This window comes from Nothobranchius furzeri, chromosome 1 (genome assembly GCF_043380555.1).
Source record: "Nothobranchius furzeri strain GRZ-AD chromosome 1, NfurGRZ-RIMD1, whole genome shotgun sequence".
NCBI lineage: Eukaryota > Metazoa > Chordata > Actinopteri > Cyprinodontiformes > Nothobranchiidae > Nothobranchius > Nothobranchius furzeri.
The window spans coordinates 26939496-26960096 of record NC_091741.1 but is presented as its reverse complement, the minus strand read 5'-3'; the positions used below and the strand labels follow the sequence as shown (position 1 = coordinate 26960096).

At 40.5% G+C, this 20601-nt stretch overlaps 1 protein-coding gene across 3 annotated transcripts in view; it reads right to left on the bottom strand.

Annotated features, from left to right (window-relative positions):
- Window positions 1–20601, bottom strand: part of tenm1 (teneurin transmembrane protein 1) — a 429841-nt gene that overhangs the window by 159301 nt on the left and 249939 nt on the right. For all 3 annotated transcript variants that reach the window (XM_015963828.3, XM_054738427.2, XM_015963084.3), the window contains 2 exons: window positions 16647–16932; window positions 5266–5409 (listed from right to left, as the gene is read on the bottom strand). In XM_015963828.3, the coding sequence (XP_015819314.3) occupies window positions 5266–5409; window positions 16647–16932 (430 nt within the window). The remainder of the gene's footprint in view (window positions 1–5265; window positions 5410–16646; window positions 16933–20601) is intronic.

Below are 20601 nucleotides of genomic sequence, written 5' to 3'. Positions count from 1 at the left end.
TATGCTCTTTTAAACATTTATAAATGTGCTGTTTCTTTGTTTTTTATATAGCCACCCAGTTTAGAGCCCCCAGCTGCTGTGGGTCTTGTGACACAGGGACCATGACGGAAATTCATCTTCCAGAAAGTCTGGCTCATCATTTAGCCAGATTTCTAAGGTTTAGGCCAAAAGTGTTTAGGTTAGTTTTGATAAGGTCTGTACATCTCTCATTTCATGACGTAACTTTTCATATTTTAGTTCCTGGGTGCCTTCAATGTGCAGGGACTGTCCAAGCAGACATTCTGTCAACATCAGGCAAAGCTTTTAATTCCAACGGTGAGCTGGCAGTGGCAGCTAGAGCAAGCTGATATCATCCAGGAGGCTACTGAATCTGTACCTGTGTAAACGGCCCCTAACTGAATGTAAACAAAACTCGGCTCTGCAGGAATTTGTTTTGTAAAACAAATGTACGCCTTTGAAGTTTTTCAGCCTTAATCTCAGCTTTCATCCATGCAAATGCTTTGTACTTATCGAAATAATATTTTGCAAAAGTAAAATTGTGAGTGAGTATCTGAAATTTAGCAGAAAATCCTTTGATTTTTGATATATAGCATGCCTTTGATGAATATTCATGAAGTCAACAGAGTGTGAGAACCTTTGACCCCCCCCCCCCCCCCCCCCCATGGCCCACACCTGCTCAACCACTCAAGATAATGATCACAGATCTGTCTTTTGAAGATCTGTAAAGTGCTTTGATACCTACATACACACATGCCTGCACAAGCACACTCAAAGGGACACATGTCAAAATGCTATTTTGCAGAATAAGCTAATTTTGTACATTCAGTAAGGCTTATTTTTTGAAAGAACACTGAAAAAGCACAATTACCAAAAATTCAGAACACACACATGTAAACTATTGTATGGCATCTCTAAATAACACACAAACCATTTTTTTTGGAAAATATATATTATAATGGGCAGTCAGAGGTAAAGAAATACAGCTAAATCATTCAGTTTAAGTGCTGGGTCAGCCATTGCCCTGCTACAGTTGTGGTCAGAGGTTTACATACACTTGTAAAACATGTACTATAATGGCTCTACTGAGTGTCCCGTTATTTCTAAAACTCTGATTTTTCTCTGATAGAGTGATTGGAACAGATACTTCTTTGTCACCAAAAACATTCATGAAGTTTGGTTCTTTAATGTCTTTATTATGGGTTAACAGAGAAAAGTGATCACATTTGCTGGGTCACAAATATACATACAGCAGTGCTAATATTTGGTTACATGTCCCTTAGCCATTTTCACTTCAATTAGGCGCTTTTGGTAGCCATCCACAAGCTTCTGGCAAGCTTCTGGTTGAATCTTTGACCACTCCTCTTGACAGAATTGGTGAAGTTCAGTTAAATTTGATGGCTTTCTGACATGGACTTGTTTCTTCAGCACTGTCCACATGTTTTCAATGGGGTTTAAGTCAGGACTTTGGGAAGGCCATTCTAAAACCCTTATTCTAGCCTGATTTAGCCATTCCTTTACCACTTTTGATGTGTGTTTGGGGTCATTGTCCTGTTGGAAGACCCAACTGCGCCCAAGACCCAACCTTCGTACTGATGATTTTAGGTTATGTTGAAGAATGTGAAGGTAATCCTCCTTCTTCATTATCCCATTTACTCTCTGTAAAGCACCAGTTCCATTGGCAGCAAAACAGCCCCACAGCATAATATTCCCACCACCATGCTTGACTGTAGGCATGGTGTTCTTGGGGTTAAAGGCCTCACCTTTTCTCCTCCAAACATATTGCTGGGCATTGTGGCCAAAAAGCTCAATTTTTGTTTCGTCTGACCACAGAACTTTCCTCCAGAAGGTCTTATCTTTGTCCATGTGATCAGCAGCAAACTTCAGTCGAGCCGTAAGGTGCCGCTTTTGGAGCAAGGGCTTCCTTCTTGCACGGCAGCCTCTCAGTCCATGGAGATGCAAAACACGTTTGACTGTGGACAATGACACCTGTGTTCCAGCAGCTTCTAACTCTTGGCAGATCTGCTTTTTGGTGATTCTTGGTTCACTCTTTACCCTCCTGACCAATTTTCTCTCAGCAGCAGGTGATAGCTTGCGTTTTCTTCCTGATCTTGGCAGTGATGAAACAGTGCCATGCACCTTATACTTACAAACAATTGTTTGCACTGTTGCTCTTGGGGCCTGCAACTGCTTTGAAATGGCCCCAAGTGACTTTCCTGACTTGTTCGTCAATAATTCGCTTTTTCAGATCCATGCTGAGCTCCTTTGACTTTCCCATTGTAGCGTTTGTGGGCATTTGTATCCAATGAGCCCTATTTACCTGGCCTAAGAGAAGTCACCCGCTGTAGTCACTCATAATCACTCACAAGAAGTTAAGAGGCCATGCTATGAAGCTCAGTTCACTGACACGTTACTAAGTCACCAAAATTGCTAGTTCATGTTGCTGTCCATATTTGTGACCCAGCAAATGTGATCACTTTTCTCTGTTAACCCATAATAAAGACATTAAAGAACCAAACTTCAGGAATGTTTTTTGTGACAAAGAAGTATCTGTTCCAATCACTCTATCAGAGAAAAATCAGAGTTTTAGAAATAACGGGACACTCAGTAGAGCCATTATATTATATTTTTTTTACAAGTGTATGTAAACTTCTGACCACAACTGTATATATGGAGAAAGTACGCCATGTAGTGAAAAACGGTAAAAACGGCTTCTTACATTTGTGATGAGACTGTAAACATGGGCACAATCATGTTTTTTTTAATTATGCCAGTATTTATGCTAAATAAAAATATGATTTACATGAAAGTCAATGGCACAAAAAAATGCTTTGATGTGCTTAACTGTTCAAAATGATTTCCACGTTTTAATTTAGTAGGTTGAATATTTTTCAAAGTTTTTTTTGTAATTCCTTCCAAAATACACATCCTCCATAAAAATTAGATAAATTGCATTAACATACCCAAAGTTATTCACCAAAATACACGTGTCAGCACAAAAAATGCTCTAATGTCAGGTAAGGGTTAAAAGATGAAAAACATATTGTTAAAACTACTTTCAATTTTTGTTATTACAAAAACGTTTCTAATTATAACAAGATTTATATCTCGTTATATTGAGAAACGTTCTTGTTGTTACAAGACACAGCTCATATAGAGCTAGGATTGGGACAACATTATATCTAACTTGTACCAAGTTTTTAAACTTGTAATTCACATTTTGTTTCACGTCATTTTGTAACATGTAATTCTTGTTTTGTAACACGTAACAGTCATTTAGTAGTATGTAATTCTCATTTTGTAACATGTAACTTTTGGTACATAACATGAAACTTTCATTTTGTTACTTGCATAAAAAAAATCAATGTGCAAGATTCAAATCACAACTCTCAAAACACACATCTCAGTCTACAGTTATAAAACACAAGTCTGCATGTACAAAATTTTTATCCACGTGTTCTAAAATATTTTTTCCCGATTCTAGATTCCTTTCCCAAAGAACCAATGACGGGCTTTGTCTGAATCAGCCAACTGCGTTTTTTTTCTTCTTGTTTTTCTTCTTGTTTTTCTTCTTGTCCAATCATGGCAAAAGGGCAGAAGTCTGTTGTACTGCTCACAACCAAACATGCTTACATTCTAAAGCCATAGGGCACGCTGGAGGCGGACACACCGTCGTGGTCACACAGGACGTGCTGTGTGGCACTGCTTGAGCGCTTCTTGGAAAGTCACAACATCACGCAGGACTTGAGAACGGGAAGCAGGAAGTGACTGTTTATACGTGATCAGACTTGCCGTCGCGTTTTGTGAGATTCTAATTCATTAACAGTGGGTAAGTACGCTATTTATTAAAATATTTAAAGATCAATAGTACTTAAAGTTATAAAAACTGAGGCTGGATTTGTGATAGCGGTGTGGTTTGTGCCATAAAGCCGTTCCTCATCGTAATGTCTGCTGTAAAGTACTCCACAATGTTGTAAACAGCTGCGGCACTTGAGATAGAACTGGCGCCTATCTCCAGCACCTCGGCGTGGCGCTCCTCATGTGCCCACTCTCATTAACTATAATGGCTTCTATTTAAAATGACGGCGCAGATGCGTCCACCCCTGGTGTGTCCCAGGTGTTACTCTTTACCAGCAGGTGGCAGTACATTTTTGAGAACTTAAACTGATGTAAATAAAGAACCTTCATTTTGAAGTAGAACAGGATAACATATCTGAGACAAATGATTGGCTGATAAGACAAAGCCTGTCATTGGTTTTTTGGGAGGTAAACTAGAATTGGGACAAAATGTTTTGTAACTGTTGACTGAGATGTGTGTTTTAAAAATTGTGATTCGAAACTTATACATAAATTATTTTTCCTGCAAGTTACAAACAATGGCGACCCCAAGGGGTGGCCATGGCCACCCCTGGAAAATTGCTGCCCCCCGCCCAGGAAACGCCAGTGTTTATAAATCTATTAATGTTCAGTCAAACCATATATTGATCTTGTTTATTCAAGACATAATTGTAAAACAAAATAAAAATAATACAATTAATGAGTAAAGAAATAATCAGAAAAAAATACATATGTTTCTGGTGCTCACCAAGGTTTTATCTCCATAGTTTTTGGTGAACACAGCAACAGGTGAATTAAACAAACAAACAAACAAAAAAAGCTCATTTTAAAATGAACTTTGAAATGCCAATTTAAATAACTGTAATGTATTTTTCTGAAATGTTAGTGTTTGTGAAATTTAAGTAAAATGTTTCGGATACATACTGTTATATATACATTTTTTTATAAAAACGAATAAAGAGCAATGCAGTACATCGCCAAGGCTAAAGTTTCCCAGAGTTACCACAAGGGCTAATTTGGTGTGCCACCCCAAACATTTCTTTGGCCCGTCTGGCCACCCCATCAAAAGTTTCTGGAGCTGCCCCTGGTTACAAAATGAAAGATCCATGTTTTGTACCAAAAGTTACATGTTGCAGAATGAGAATTACGTGCTACAAAACAAAAGTTACTTGTTACAAATAGAAAATTATGTGTTACAAAATGAGAATTACTTGTTACAAAACAAAGGTTGCAGTTACAAAACATGTTACAAGTTACACAACTTGGTAAAAGTTACATGTAATACTGTCCCAATCCTAGCTCCGCTGACTCCAACATTGTTTTCCATGCATCGACAACAATCTGCTTCCGTACTCCAAACATTTTTCATTCCTAAATTAACAACCAGAAAAATTTCTACTGCGTCATTTACAAAAGGAAGCGTGTACTCACCACTGCGTATGTTGAGGGCGTGGTGTTTGTCCAGAGACCATCCTCCCAGGCTGGAGGGCACCAGTTCAAATCCCTGCATCAGAGCTGTCCTCCTTTCCCATTGGATGGCACCAGGACACGACTCATACTCATAACCCACAGACACTGGGCGGAGAAAAAGCAGTAATTCTGACATTACCCACATGCTGCAAAGAGGCTATTTCTAATCAACGTAAGTCAGGGAAGTTGACCATAAGAGGCGATTTTTGGGTAAAAAAAAAAAAAGGAACGTCTGACATCATTTAGCCATGTCTCTAAACTGTATTGTACTGAGCTCAAATGGATGAAAGAAGACTAGTAGGACCTCATCAGAGCATGTTTCAGAGAAAGATCAGTGAGAAGAGGAGGCGTAATCAGCAGGAGTCCATCTTCATGAAGAAGCCCTAGAATTAGCTGCTTGGCCTCTTAAATCTAATGACACGCTGTAGAGCTTCCCACTACAGCTAACAACTACCAACAGCCTTTTTTCTTTTTTGTGACTTGGCAGGAGTTTCCGTGTTTCAACAGTAATTTACTACATGAAATATGCTGTATGACAACAGGTGACAAATCTGTAGGAGTGCTTAAGACACACGTCTACGTCATGTGACTGCAAGCATGAGCAGGAATGAAATATCAAGTACACTGATATATAGACGCTTCTTTTAAAAACACACGTTTTAGGGCTCCAGTGGTATTTTATTTAAAGAAGACACTCAGAACAACAGAACAGAACATAGAATGAAGCAATACTAAAAAATAAGAATTTTAAAAAGAAGCTACTCAGCTAAAATGTTTGTAGGACCAGAGCGTTTTCACTCAGTTGTCAATGGCAACCCTGAAGCTAGAGCTAAGTGACCATCCAACACTGGTTAAATATGAAGTTACATTCACAAACATTTACTTGAGGCAAATATTGGACCTGATCCTTAATTACAAACAAGATTAAACATTACTGCAGGTATCTGATATGAACTAATGCTGATAATTTATCAGTGTTTTACAGTTGCAGAGTTGCGGTTCCAGTTGGGGTTTGTTTGTGACCTTGGTTTGTGGAATCTCGCTTTAGTTTTAGTTTTTTAGGGTCAAACTGTGTTGGGCTTTAATGCGATTATTAAAGCCTTTTGGCTTTCGTGTTGTACTGGTTTAGTTTTATCGCCTTGGGCTGTTTCCTCAGTCATCTAGCTGGTTGTACTTTTCTTTGGCGTTTTGTCCTGAAGGCCAAGACGAAACCAGGATTCCAAAGAGTTTTTTTCTAAGGTAACTAGACTTATTTTTGTGTTATTAAATAATGTTTCACATGTCAGCCAAGAGGTTTTCCTAACTGAGAAATTGAGCAGTTGAGACAAAAGAGTTCTCTAAAAACAAACCAAAAGGATAAAGGAAGTTCAGTCTTTAAAACAAGCTAGAAAAATCAACCTGAGGTAGGATTGCTGTTCGGGATACCCAGACTTCCTTCTACAGCTTATTGATAGTGAGTTTAAACCAGGGGTGTCAAACTCATTTTAGCTCAGGGGCCACATTGAGGGAAATCTAGTCCCAAGTGGGCCGGACCGGTAAATTAAAAACAACTTCAGCTTGTTTTCTTTGTTTTAATACAATCAATATAAAACAAGTCTGGAGCCTGAGGACAGTGTATCCAAAATAGTACAAGTACAACACCTGAAGTGTACTTGAAAATTTGAAATAAATAAATAAATAAATAAATAAATAAACATTCCTTAGTGAGGAAAGCTTACAGATCACATGGCTAGATCAGTTTCATGCAGCACTTAAAGTATATTTGACTAATTTTACCTAACATCTTTTAGCTTTCACCAGCACGTCAATATCAGAAGTCACATCCTGAGTGGCGGCCATCTTCAGGATGGGATTCAAGTTCTTGTGTGAGCCTTGAGCGCAGCTTTGTTTATTTATACTCATTACAGAGAAAACTTGCTCACAAAGATACGTTTATTTTCACTCTACATTGTAAAGTATGAAAATAAAGTTTACACAACCATCTCGCGGGCCGGATTTAACCCGCTTGCGGGCCGGATCCGGCCCGCGGGCCTCATATTTGACACCCCTGGTTTAAACAAAACAAGAAACAATAAAAACTAACTCATTTTTATTGTTTCTCCACATCACTGTAATGATTAAAATTACATGTTATTTAATAAGCCATAAGACAAAAGATTCCATAGCAAATATGAAATCAACCTTATGGATCTGTGGGTACTGTTTAACCAGAAGATTGGAACTTTTTAATGCAGGGATTAGATAACAACTTCATATTAATTCAGAGACAACAGAAGAGAGAGAGTCACGTTTAAAAGTTTAAAGATTTATTAAAAGCAAATTAAACTAGACTAGCTTAAACGGTGTAATGTGGAATGTTGCTCAGAACCAGCAAATCCGAAGAAGCGATTAGTTCTGATGGGAACTGAAGGTGATGTCTTCATCCTAAGCTTTGGTTAGGGGATTCATAAACACATTCAACGCCATTCTGTCGGTCTACGTACCCTTAGCGGAAGTCCACGTCTAGATCAGGAGGTGTAGAGGTCCAGCTTGACCTTTATGGAGCCGAAGCCTGTAGAAACAGCCGCGGCAGCCAACCACCAGTCTTGAGATACTTCCGGGTCACGACAATTTTGTTGGCGTCTAGCGAGACCCAAACCGGGGTCGTGATGGTTCAGCTTTTATTCTGAAAGGAACCGTTGCAGCAGTTGGAACAGCAACAGATCTTATCCAGCTTGTCGTTGGTTCTTTCGGCTGAAGAGGAAAGTTACGGATTGGCCACTCCGACACTTCTCTAGAACGCTTTGAACTGGCGTTAAAGATGACGTGGGCATAGTTTTATACTTCGGATGTTTTGATTTATGGTCGAATCAAAAAGGGACAGATTTACCAAGCACCACCAAAACCACACTTCCGGCAGATCTGGCAGATTCTGATTGGATCAGTAAAGTAATGTGTCATGTCTTAACGCTACGTGAGATCAGTCCTAGTGGAAACATTTAAAGTCATATTACTTATTATATTCTATAGGATTATAATAAAGTAATTAATATTTTGATTTCACAGATTGGTCACATCTTATTATTGACTAACACTTTGCTTGATTAGCTTTATTAAAATAGAGTTCTTTGATTTATTAAAAGGAGAGAGTCCTTTCTTCATTCTTCTCTTGAGCTGGAAAGAAGCTGTTTAGAAGCAAATGTACGAGACCTTGAGGCCATATCTCATGCAGACTAGTTCTGTGTCAGAGGAGAGGGGGAAGATGACTTTTGGTGGAAAACAGTCATTTCATTCTGTTACATCACAAAGCAAGAGAAACTCTCTGTGTCGTGATGCTGAGCCTAGTTCAGTGGCATGCTGGTGAAGGTACTCAGTCATCAGGTCACGGCGATCCCAAAGGGGGTTTCTTAAAGACGTTTCACTTCTCATCCGAGGTGCTTTGTGAAATCTGACTGGAATATGGGAGAGTCAAGCTTATGAACTCTAGCTGTCTTAAAGAGTCACTGTTACTTAAAGAGCAAGTCACCCCCTACCAGAGTCTTTCTCCACTCCCACTCAGTGTTTGAAAAATGCAACAAATGCTGTTGCCTGGCAGACCGAGGGCAGAGCCGCTAACAAACAAACACACAGGCTCACAACAACATTGTGACATCATAATGTACCAGCTAACATCATAGTGTGCCTCTTAGCTGAACAGCCTCTGTTTGGTAAAATGGCTCATATCTCTTTCAGGACTGATGGCTCCACAAGGTTTCATGTGAGGTTGTTTTAGAAACCTTCAAAATATCACATGATTATTAACTTAAAATTAAACAAGTATTTGTTGTGATCTCTGTTTTTACACAGAAACACACTTTAGAATTGGCAGGAAATCACAAAGGAAGCCAGCGCTGAAGCTAGAGCTTTGAAGAAACGGAAGAAAAGATCAAACTAACATCAGCAAAGAGATGATCTTCGTATCTGAAGAGTAAAAACAAAATGAACATGACAGACTTCTTAGTGTTGCACAGATATGCTTTGATCCTTGTTGTTGTGGAGAATCTGACAGTGATTTCCCCCCCACGGGTCCAAAACCAGTCCGGTTAACCCCATCTAACTTTGAAAGGTTTGTTCTTTTGTCACATCTGTAAACCTTGTCCATCTTGACTTTCCATCCATTAATGTTTTGAATGCTTAACATTTTATTTCTGATTTTTAAGGTGAGTTTTGAGCCCAGCAGCGTAAAACTGAAAGTGTCCACAGCCGTTATCCTAATCACACTTTAAAACCGCTGAGATCTGCCTAAATGAAAATAACGATACGCTCTTTGGTGCCGAGAGCTCAACACATCCGACTCAAAGGCTGAAGAGGAGCAGTTGTCGCTGTCAATCACTGTTGGCGCTGATCTCTCTTAACTTGCTTCACTGTAGACCCACAAGTCTGTGAACTGATTGGAGCTCCAGGGAGAACGGGGAGCTGAGTCAGCATAAAGACCAGTGGAGACGGTGGAATGCGTAAGTAGCTAGAGCTGCAGGGATTATGCACAAACTCAGGAGATTCTCTTACACAGAGAGAAACTCTCCGCGGATGCACAGTGCCGACTTAAATCTCCACTCAGAGCGTGCGATCGATACGGTGATTGGGGAGAGAAAATAATGGGTCATTTGGAGCTCTGTGGATTTTCAGAGAGGAGAAACCTCATACTGCTGTGGGAGGCCGGGAAAAAAGTTCTTTGTGCAGGAAATATCGTTAAAGGTTGCTCAAAAGGTCCATTTGTTTCAATTCTGTGTGACTCAAGCTGAGCTACATTTGTAATCTTATTTTTGAAGGACAGGGAGGAAACTGAGAGGTGAAAGTGAGGCTTTTAGGTTTTGCTAGGCTAAACAGATTCTCTGTCATAAAAATAAACGCCAGAAAATGTTACACATTATGCAATTCCTGACCCTTAAAGTCACATTGTCTCGTCCTTGAAAGTTGAACAGAAAGAACCACAAATGCATCGCCCCGCTTCAAATAAACTGCAATAAAACCGATTTCATTTGTGCAACAAGAAGACAAAACGGACAACGCAGTCTCAACGGGGAGGTCTCTGTGTTTTCAGAAGAAAGAATACCTCCACAACCTAATATTTCTGTTACAGCAGTCATTAGGACATATTATTAGTCTGCAGGATCATGCTAGAGCGTTTTACCTCCACTTGTCTTTAATCTGCAAATGATTGGGTCAGATTGAATTTATTAAAACACTAGCAATTTTTTAAAATTATTATGTAAAGTTTTAGAAATAATTTAAATGTTTTTATTATTGAAATATTCAGTTTAATACGATCTAATTTTGTGTTTAAATGTACATTTTTATGGGAATTAATCCTGTTTCTTGTCTCCTCTGTAGCTACGTGGTGCAAATTGGCAACAGGGAGGTTGAGCTGCAGGGGTGTCAGCATGTCTGTGTGAAGACTGTCCTTCATCATCAATGCTGCGTGGGACACTGGGGTCCTTTGTGTCTCCGTAAGTCCTCCAGGTCTTCTCTGTCTCTCAGTTCTGACCAACAGTTCACAAATGCATCGCCCCGCTTCAAATAAACTGCAATAAAACCGATTTCATTTGTGCAACAAGAAGACAAAACGGACAACGCAGTCTCAACGGGGAGGTCTCTGTGTTTTCAGAAGAAAGAATACCTCCACAGCCTAATATTTCTGTAGCTATATTACAAGAAACGACACCACGCACGAAGACACACTCACAAACAATACGCGTGCACACCGCACTCCACAAGGGACATTCAATATCTCACAGGTGAAAGCTTTCATTCTCCGCCGCCGAAGCCTCAGGCAACGTGTTCACCCCAGCAAACAGAGCATGATCTCCTTTTCTCCTGCTCTCCCTCGCCTTGGAATGGGTGTGTACATGGTATTGTTGCCGTGCATGCCTTGGTGTCTGCGTGATCTCGTTTCTCTGTGTTGCCGTGCCCAGCAAAGCACGAGGAAGTGCATCAGGAGAAAACATGGGCGTGTGGGGAGTAAACAACAGAGGGCAGAGGGCAACAGGGGGTGAGGCGACGCGGGAGATCAGAAGGAATGGAGAAAATAACAAAAGCAGGAGAGGGAAGAGGGTTCAGAGAGGGACAGAAACCCTGGAAATGATGGGATGGAGGTACAGGGACGAGGTGAAGAAGCGAATAATGATAAAAACAAAAAATACTTGAGTTATGAACAGGTGGAAGATCAGGATGGAGGTGAGGCAGATGAAATCAGATCAGAAGAGGGTGGAAAGATCACCAACAGACGAAGTCTCTGATAAACCTGACAACTGTTTACAAACAGATAATAGGAATGCTTCCTCTTAAATTATTACAGTTCAACTAAAATATCTTCCTATGAATAAAATTATAGCATTTAAATGTCTGTTAATTCTGGTAGATTTGATGGTTCAGTCAAAAATGACCCAAAACACTTGTTGTTGTTGTGAAACCTGGCAAGCCAGTGTCTCATGTAATAGACGCTTTTGGCAGGGCCATAATTCAAAGCTAACTCTTCAGCTATCTACACCATAATCATTTTAGATCATCTAAACCAACTAATCCTGATATCACCACAATAGTTTTACATAATCAAGTAGCATCTAATATTTATATTATCACTATTAAAAACCCATTTCAAACTCAGTCACTAAGGCAACATCGCGGTGCCATAAGTCAGCAACATTTCTGGGATCAGCAGTTAGGGTTAGGGTTAATTCATCATAACGGAAAATATGACAGTTTACTAAATGCATGTCAGTAAAATTCACCCGGTGACCATCTGTGAGCATGGACGTAGTTTTCCAAAGTCATGTTTTGTCCCGTGCACTTTTACCATCCAAAACCAACACTACGCTTTATTAAATCGACACAGGTTGAGCACTAGGACCAAGCAGGAAACAACCGCTTGTGTTGAAGCCTGTTTCCCATTAAAAGCGTCCATAAGCTCATCTATTGGCTCTGCTGATACTTGCTAATGTGTGATTGGCTGGCTGTTCCTGCCACCTGTGTACTTGACAGTTCTGCATTCCTGACATTGCATAAAAGAGCCTCTAGGCTGTAGTTTTATATATATATTTGTGTACTTACTATAAAGTACCCCCCCCCCCCTCAGTCCTCATGCCAGTTGTGTCCCCCCACCCCCACTTCTAAAGTCAAAACTACGTCCATGACTGACTATGTGCAGGAATGCGTCATGGACAACAAATCCCACTATATCATGAAAGTATGGCAAGCCAATATATCACACCATAGTTAAAGAGGATCTTCAGAGCAGATATTCATAAATCAGCTCTTCCGGCAAACCGTAGCCTGCTATCAGGAATATTTCAGACATCAAAGTAAATTATTAAACTTTTTCCAATATAGATCTGAACATAAAAAAAACTTAAAATTAATTGAATAATTCAACATTAAACTAATGATAAATTATCTGGAAATGAAGTAAAAATTGTGTATTTATGGACATTGAGACTCAGTGAATGGAAGAGTTGAGTTTAACTTAAACTTAAAAGAGTAAAAAAGTTTATATATCTGTCAAAACTAATTCAACTTTTAAAATTAAATTAGGTTTTCGATCAAAACGGCTCTACGTGAGGCTCTTTATGCTGTTGCCTGAAACCTTCTCGGCTTCATGGTGAATAAGAATAAAAAGAAAATGAGGCTTTTCCTGTTACAGGAAGAGGAAACATCTTCAGAACCATTTAAATGGATCTGAAATTATAGCCGATTTGTTGGATCTATTTTTTCATGAGCGAGAGCCTTTTGACATTCTGTCCAGATTGAGACGAACTGTAAGGACCTGTTGGGAGTTTTTGGACCGGAACAGGAGAAACAAAGAGAGTTGTAAAGGTCACTAATTTAAACCTGGAACAGAATCCGACTGTTTCCCCTTCTGCCTTAAACCACCAGGCTCAGCTGATTCTGGCTCCGGCGCCAAGCACATGATTGGGTCACACCAAACTTCAGGAAACACCATTTATGGGCAAAATGATCCGGATATTTCAAATCTGTGTTTAAAAACAGATTAGGAATGATCAAAGTTCTTACAGAGCAAAGACAGAAAAAAATTGTTTTTACATAATTATTGACAATAATGTGCAGAGCATAAAGAACATAAGGACACCCTTAAAGGTATTCTTTCTCATTTAACTTTCATTTTTATAATTTTCCACTGCTTTGGAAAACAAACGCACAAAAAGAAGTTGAAGGATCTAATCTCATCATTCCTCCCACACAGATTAAAGTGACAACATGTATTTTTGCTGTTAAACTATGGAAATATCCATAGAAAGGTTGAAAATTAATAAAATGGCATCCAGTTGTTGAAAAATATTGGCAGCTTCATAACATCTGATCAAAAAATACATAGGGCGCAGGTCTGGCATATTTGGGGGACGCCTTATTAGAGGCCAAGTGTGTTTCTCAATGTCAAGGCATCTGGCCTTGCGAGGTGATGTCTTGCGAGGCCAGGCGCCTTACTTACGAGGACACTGGTCACAGAAAACGGTTAAATGGAACAGACTTGCATCACGTGACCGCGGCTTCCACGGCGTTCACGTAACGTCACGTGACACGGGAGACAACATTATATTTTTATATGTATTAGTTTCAATATAAATATATACCTTTTACTTTTTCAATTGTGTATATGTTTATTAAATTAAAAATATAAGTGAGTTACTACCCGGTAGCCACCAAAGCTGCAGCTACTAAGCAACTAACCAACCATAGATCACTTCTTTAGATCTAAAAAAAAACATTTTAAACTAGCTGACTTACTTTTAAATTTGAAATTTGTCCCCGAAGTAGCTGCCGGCTTCTGATCCGCCGTCCTTTTGAAAATACCGCGGTGTATTCTGGGTCATTTTTGACCAACGCTAGGCTACAAGACACCTGGGTAGAACATGAATGTTGGAACACGTCTTGGGGGCTCCTGATGACGTATCTCCTAGGCAACCAGTGCGGGGCCAAGACATAAAGGCAAGGTTCATTGGCATTGAGAAACACCCCATGTTTCCTTCTGGCTGGCTCGGGGTCCTGCGCCTGATGACACTAGACACTCACACTAGATGACTGGCTGATCGTACGACTTGCAGAAGTTACATTACCACGTTCAAAAACATTTCGGCAGTAAGAAACACACGTTTAACAACAAAACTGCTAAACCCTTTCTAAAACCTATGTGAAAGACCAAATTTAAAAAAAACATATTTTGGCTGAGTGGTATTGCCTTAGTATGATGTTGTCATCAGTAGGCGCAGGACCTCGAGCTGATCCGGAAACTTCAGCACCAGAAAATTAGCATCAGCATTGCTTTGTCTCGATGGAAGTAACTGAAGGACCATCAAAGTCTGAGATTTTATGCCGAGGTCGCGTGCTTTCGGCATGGGTAACGACATTTAGCATTATGTTTTTTTAAAACTAGTGACAGTCACGGCGATGTGGTGTAAAACTACACAGAAATCTATGTCTGTACCGCCCCCTAGTGGCAGAAAACTACACACTGTCACTTTAACTTATTAACTGCCATTGACGACTAAAGTCGTCATTTGCATTTTTTTTTACTGTGTGGGTATCGGAACGAGCCCCCGCACCGTGAGAACAAACATCTCAGCTCTAAAGCCGATGTTCATCCACGTACGTCACACGTCACATGATCATTAGGGCTGGGGGTAAACGATTATTTTTAAAACGATTATTCTGACGATTATTTTATCGAATAGTCGACTATTCTAATGACTATTTAGAAAATTAATCTAATGATTATTTTTCTATTGCACAATTAACAAAAACCAGAAAATCTCAAATAAATTCCTCAAAAAAATTGATAAATTCTTACTGTAAGAGAATAAACACTACAGGCCTTCCATTTTGTATAACACTGCGTTTATTGTGTTGCGGTTGGTTATGTTCTGGTGATGTGGAGAACGTGGGAGTGCAGGCTGCTGCCTGAGAGGTGGTAGAAGATGGAGTGTCTCCATGCTGCTTTGTTTTGGTCACTTATGTGCGTGAGGCGAGTGGTGTTACGGGTTAAACCAAACTCAGGTGATATTTTACACTAAACCGAAAACCCACAACACTCTAAATGTAATAAAAGGGAGATCTGCACCACAAAAAAGATGAACTCTAAACCAAAACGTAACAGCTTATCCCAACGCAAGAAGCTGTTAGCGAAGATGCTAACAGTAGCTTTACCAACATTAAGTTCAAGTTACCAAGTTTAAATAAACCAAAAACACCCGGCAGCAAACAGACCAGCACGGAGGAGAGACTGCTACCACCAAAACAGCTCTCCTCATGTCTGAAAGAAGCTCCTTAATGAAGGGAGAAGCGCTCCCGGTGATTTTCTACATCTGCGATTGACACGAAGCAGCGCATCTGACCCCGGAAGTTGTTGTCCGTTGCCGGGAGACGAAGGGGCAAAACAGGAAAATAATCTAGTAGTGGACGGACGTTGTTCCGGGTCTTCGGTATTTGGCGGAGATGTTAGTGAAGGCGGAGAAGAGGGCGAACTAGAGGAAAAACGGGCAGATTCCTCCTCTACTTACAAACTCCTGGGGATGCAACAAGTGGGCGCGGTGCGTCGACTACCGGATCTGACGTCGACAAATTTTTAGAATCGAGCCGTCGACTTCGTCGAGGCTTCGCTACAGCCCTAATGATCAGGAAGCAGAAAATCCATGTGTTAGGAGATCGTTTTGGGCCGCTGCTGTAAAAAAAGTGAGGTGCAAACTGGGAAAGCTTCTGCCGATCACAATTCAACAACGGATTATGAAAGAACAGATAACGCTTGAAATGTGCGGATTCTTCCTGATGTAAGAGGTGATTCTCCGCTTTGTTTTGGTGTCGACATCATCCTAGCGCGCCCCCAAAAAATATAGAAATACAGTAAAAACGCTGAGAAACGCTGGCAGCGAAGGGCTTTACTGATCAGGAAACGGCTGGCTGTAAATATATAAGCAAAGAGCATTCTCATACATAAGTGTCATTACTTTTCATATTCCGCATGCCAGACCAGCCTGATGCAGCAACTGCTTAGTTACCATGGTGATCCTAATGAGTGAGCGGCAGCAGCTTTGATATTTTGGTTGACCTTGTTTTACTTTTAATAGTTTGTAGATCAAAGCAGATTAGGTCACACATTATTAAAAACAACTAATAGAAACTTAAACATTTCACCATTAACAATTGTAGTTATTTGTTTGGGCGATACTGTGACATCATGAAGAAAATGAAGGTGTTCTCTTATTTCTGAGTAAATTCTTAAGCTGTTCAGTCCATTTCCTAGCATGAGTTGTTATGGTTTTAAATAAAAACGAAGCATTCTCATAAGCAAGTCTCATTACATTTCATCTTCCACCTACCGGTTGCATGAGTGAGGCCCCAGACCTCCTGGCCATAAACATCAGTTTTGTTCCAGACCAGCTTGTGGACCAGACCGGGCCCAGCAGGATACCAGCGCTGGTACAGCCTCCCTTGGACAGATGCCCGCACGTGCACCTTGGACAGCCCACCCAGCGGGGAAACGGGGGAGGACGAGGAGGGAGGCGTGAGGAGGATTCGGAGCAGAGAGGAGTAGCCTGCGGCGCGGGTGCTCAGGTAGTTCAGCGTTACAAAGGCTCCTGGGATTGGAACTTCTTCCTGAACCGCCTGGGGAGAGAAAGATGGAGCGCCGAGTGAAAGATGTGGCCGATGAAAAGAGCGTAAATGAGAAACCAGAGAAAGGAGATTAATATAAGGGAGAAAGGTGTTTCATCATGACTTTTTTTTAAATGAGCGGCTATAATAAGGGCTATTGGCAAGTTTGTGAAAAGGGGGCTGCAGAGCTGAACGCTGCTGTAGTAGGCAGAGTTTATTTTTCTTGTCAAAACAACAAATTAAATAAAAATCCTATAAAGTTCCTTCAGTAAACATGTTTCAGCAAGTTTCCTTTAACATCCTAAAGCAGAAACCCCATTCACTTACACGTCTATTCAGTGAAACCTATTTTTCCAGAAGAACATCAGAGTTTTCTCCTCAAAAGTCCAAAAGCTTTGATACCATTCACGAGCGAACACACGAACATAACACGAGGGAACACCGACTGCTTTCCTTTCAGCGCGTCTTTTTCCCGAGGTGTTGTTTATCGACAGGATAAAATGTTCCTTCATTTGTTTTCCTCGCCTCCTCACACAAATCTCATCTGACTCTTTCATATCAGATAAAACTCGTAAAGTGTTGCTGGAAATGAATCATTTGTAATATTTTAAAGGAAGAAAATCAATTTCCTGTGCCAAAGAGCTGACACACAGCAGCGCATTAAAAATGTGCCAGCTTCGTGTGTTAATCTCATGAAGATTTGTTCAAATCTAAATGGAAAGAAAAAAAATCTTTGAAGTTACATTTGAAGGGACGTTTACATTCACCAGTCTGACCTCCACGCCTGACTGTCAGACAGCTGATTTGTGTCCGCGGTGGGGAAGTATATCCATGTAGCACACATTTGCATATCCTCCATTTGCATGATGCAAATAATGAAACGGGCTAAATTTGCAAAATCCTTCAGGGAGCGGGCGGGTTTGTTGCTCAGCTGTTACAAATTGCATCCAGGAGTTATTCTTACTGATTGTTATCAGTAAGAATAACTTACTGAACGACGCTAAGACAGAGGCCATCATTTTCAGCCCTGGTACTTCTCAAAGTCCCCAACTGACCCTTCCATTTATCACAAGTGGGTTGAAAAACCGTGTCACAAACTTAGGGGTTGTGATGGACGCGAAACTAAAAATGGACATTCATGTCAACCAGGTAGTTAAGACCTGTTATTACCACCTGAGGCGTCTCTCTAAAGTTAAGCCCATTTTAAAAAGGCGTCATCTTCATTCAGTTGTCCATGCATTTATTACTTCCCGTCTCGACTACTCTAACTCAGTGCTATACGGTATCTCCTCCTCCACTCTCGCTCGACTTCAGCTTGTGCAGAACGCAGCAGCTTGTTTCTTGACTGGCACCAGGCAGCGGGAACACATCACACCAGTTTTAGCAAATCTCCATTGGCTCCCCATCCATCTCCGGATAGAGTTTAAGATCCTGGTTTTTGTGTTTAAATCCCTAAATAACTTAGCACCTGGCTACTTGTCTGAGCTCATTCACCCATATGTCCCTACAAGATCCCTCCGATCAGCTGACCAACACCTCCTACATGTCCCTAGCTCTCGCTGTAAGTCCCGCGGGGAGCGCGCCTTTTCAGTTTGTGCACCGAAGCTCTGGAACCACTTGCCCCTCCCGATCAGACTCTCTTCCTCTCTTTCCCTTTTTAAGTCTCGTTTAAAAACTCACTTTTATTCTCTGGCTTTTAATTCTGTCTAACTTATTCCCTTTCTACCTTTCCTTTTAGGGTTGGATTACTTGATTTTAATGGATTTAGTTTTTATTTTTGATTGTTTTTATTGTGTGTTTTGTTCAGCACTTTGGTCGGCTCTCATGCCGTGTTTAAATGTGCTATATAAATAAAATTGGTATGGTATGGTATGGTCATCTACACACAACAACACATCCATCAATTCAATTCAATTCAAGTTTATTTATATAGCGCCAAATCACGACAAGAGTCGTCTCAAGGCACTTCACATGATAAACATTCCAATTCAGGTCAGTTCATTAAGCCAATCAGAAATAATGTTTCCTATATAAGGAACCCAGCAAATTGCATCAAGTCACTGACTAGTGTCAGTGACTATACAGCAATCCTCATACCAAGCAAGCATAAAGCGACAGTGGAGAGGAAAACTCCCTTATAACAGGAAGAAACCTCCAGAGAATCCTGGCTCAGTATAAGCAGCCATCCTCCACGACTCACTGGGGATGGAGAAGACAGAGCAGGCGCTGCATGCAACAAAAGAAGGTGACAGATTTTTGTTTTATGACAAAAGCTCACAGAAAATACGAGATGAAATACCACAAGATGTAGATTGTCATCCACTCAGGAGGTGAAGTCAGTTGACTTCGGAGATGACAGAACCAGCAGCTGCAGGTTGATTTTGACTGAAAGGTCCGCATGAATGATGAATGCACTGATGCGAGAATGCACAAACACATGCAAATTCCCCTCAGGGTGCAATCCAATAACTTTATTATTATTCATTGCTGTCTGATTTACTTTTCAGGAAATCTTTTTTTAACAGCCAATCGGTTATTGGGCATTTTTTAAAACTCCGTAAATGTGTTCATTGTTGAAAGACGTCGTTTATTGTCACTCAGCGAAGACATTTTGCTTTAGAAGCTGCAAAGTAAATTCAGAATAAACAATACAAAGAAAAAATGATGTAGAGTGAATAAAAAGAATGTATAAGAAAAAAAAATAAAAGTTTGAATTGAATTCAGCATTTAACAGTATCTATAACAGTATTTATAATTAACAAAAATCTGCCATTTGTTGTGATCTGTATAACAAAACTGGGTCAGGCACACTGAAGTACACTTTTTCTATGTTTTATATTTTACTGACTGACAGTTTAGACTTAATGGAACAGTAAGTAGGAATTTTAAAGAAAAATGACCCAACAATCATGTGGGAAGGAAGGTTACAACAAAATAGATTTTCTTTTCAACCGGCTGGAGGGTTGCTAGTTATTCTCCTTCCAAAAAAAGCTAAAGAGGGACGTAGTCTTTGTTTACAATCTGTGCAGAGAAGTCCAAGCGAGCTAGCGTTTTTAATCTCGAAGCGTGACAACAACCGCATCAGCTTTGTAAAAAACTGATGCCAGTAAGAGGAGCAACCCAGGAGTTATTTCTAACCCTGAGAGGCCAAGGCATCTTTTTGTTTTACTCTAATGTCAAGAAAACAAGGCTAGAAGCTAACGTTGAGCTAACAATGCTAACGGTGAATTATGGTAAATGGTAAATGGCCTGTATTTGATATAGCGCCTTCTAGAGTCCTGGAACCCCTCAAGGCGCTTTTCAACACAACCAGTCATTCACCCGTTCACACACACACACTGATGGTGATGAGCTACGATGTAGCGACAGCTGCCCTTGGGCGCACTGACAGAGGCGAGGCTGCCGAGCACTGGCGCCACCGGTCCCTCTGACCACCACCAGCAGGCAACGTGGGTTAAGTGTCTTGCCCAAGGACACAACGACAGACTGAGCGGGGCTCGAACCTGCAACCTTCCGATCACGGGGCGAGCACTTAACCCCTGTGCCACCGTCGCCCCAGAATTAGAAAAAAATTCTCCAAAGGTGTTCAGTACGCACTCCTGCCTATTGTTTCTGATTTCTGTGAGACAGCTAAATCTCTGGTACTTTCATGTTTTGTATCCATGGCAACCCGTTACCGTG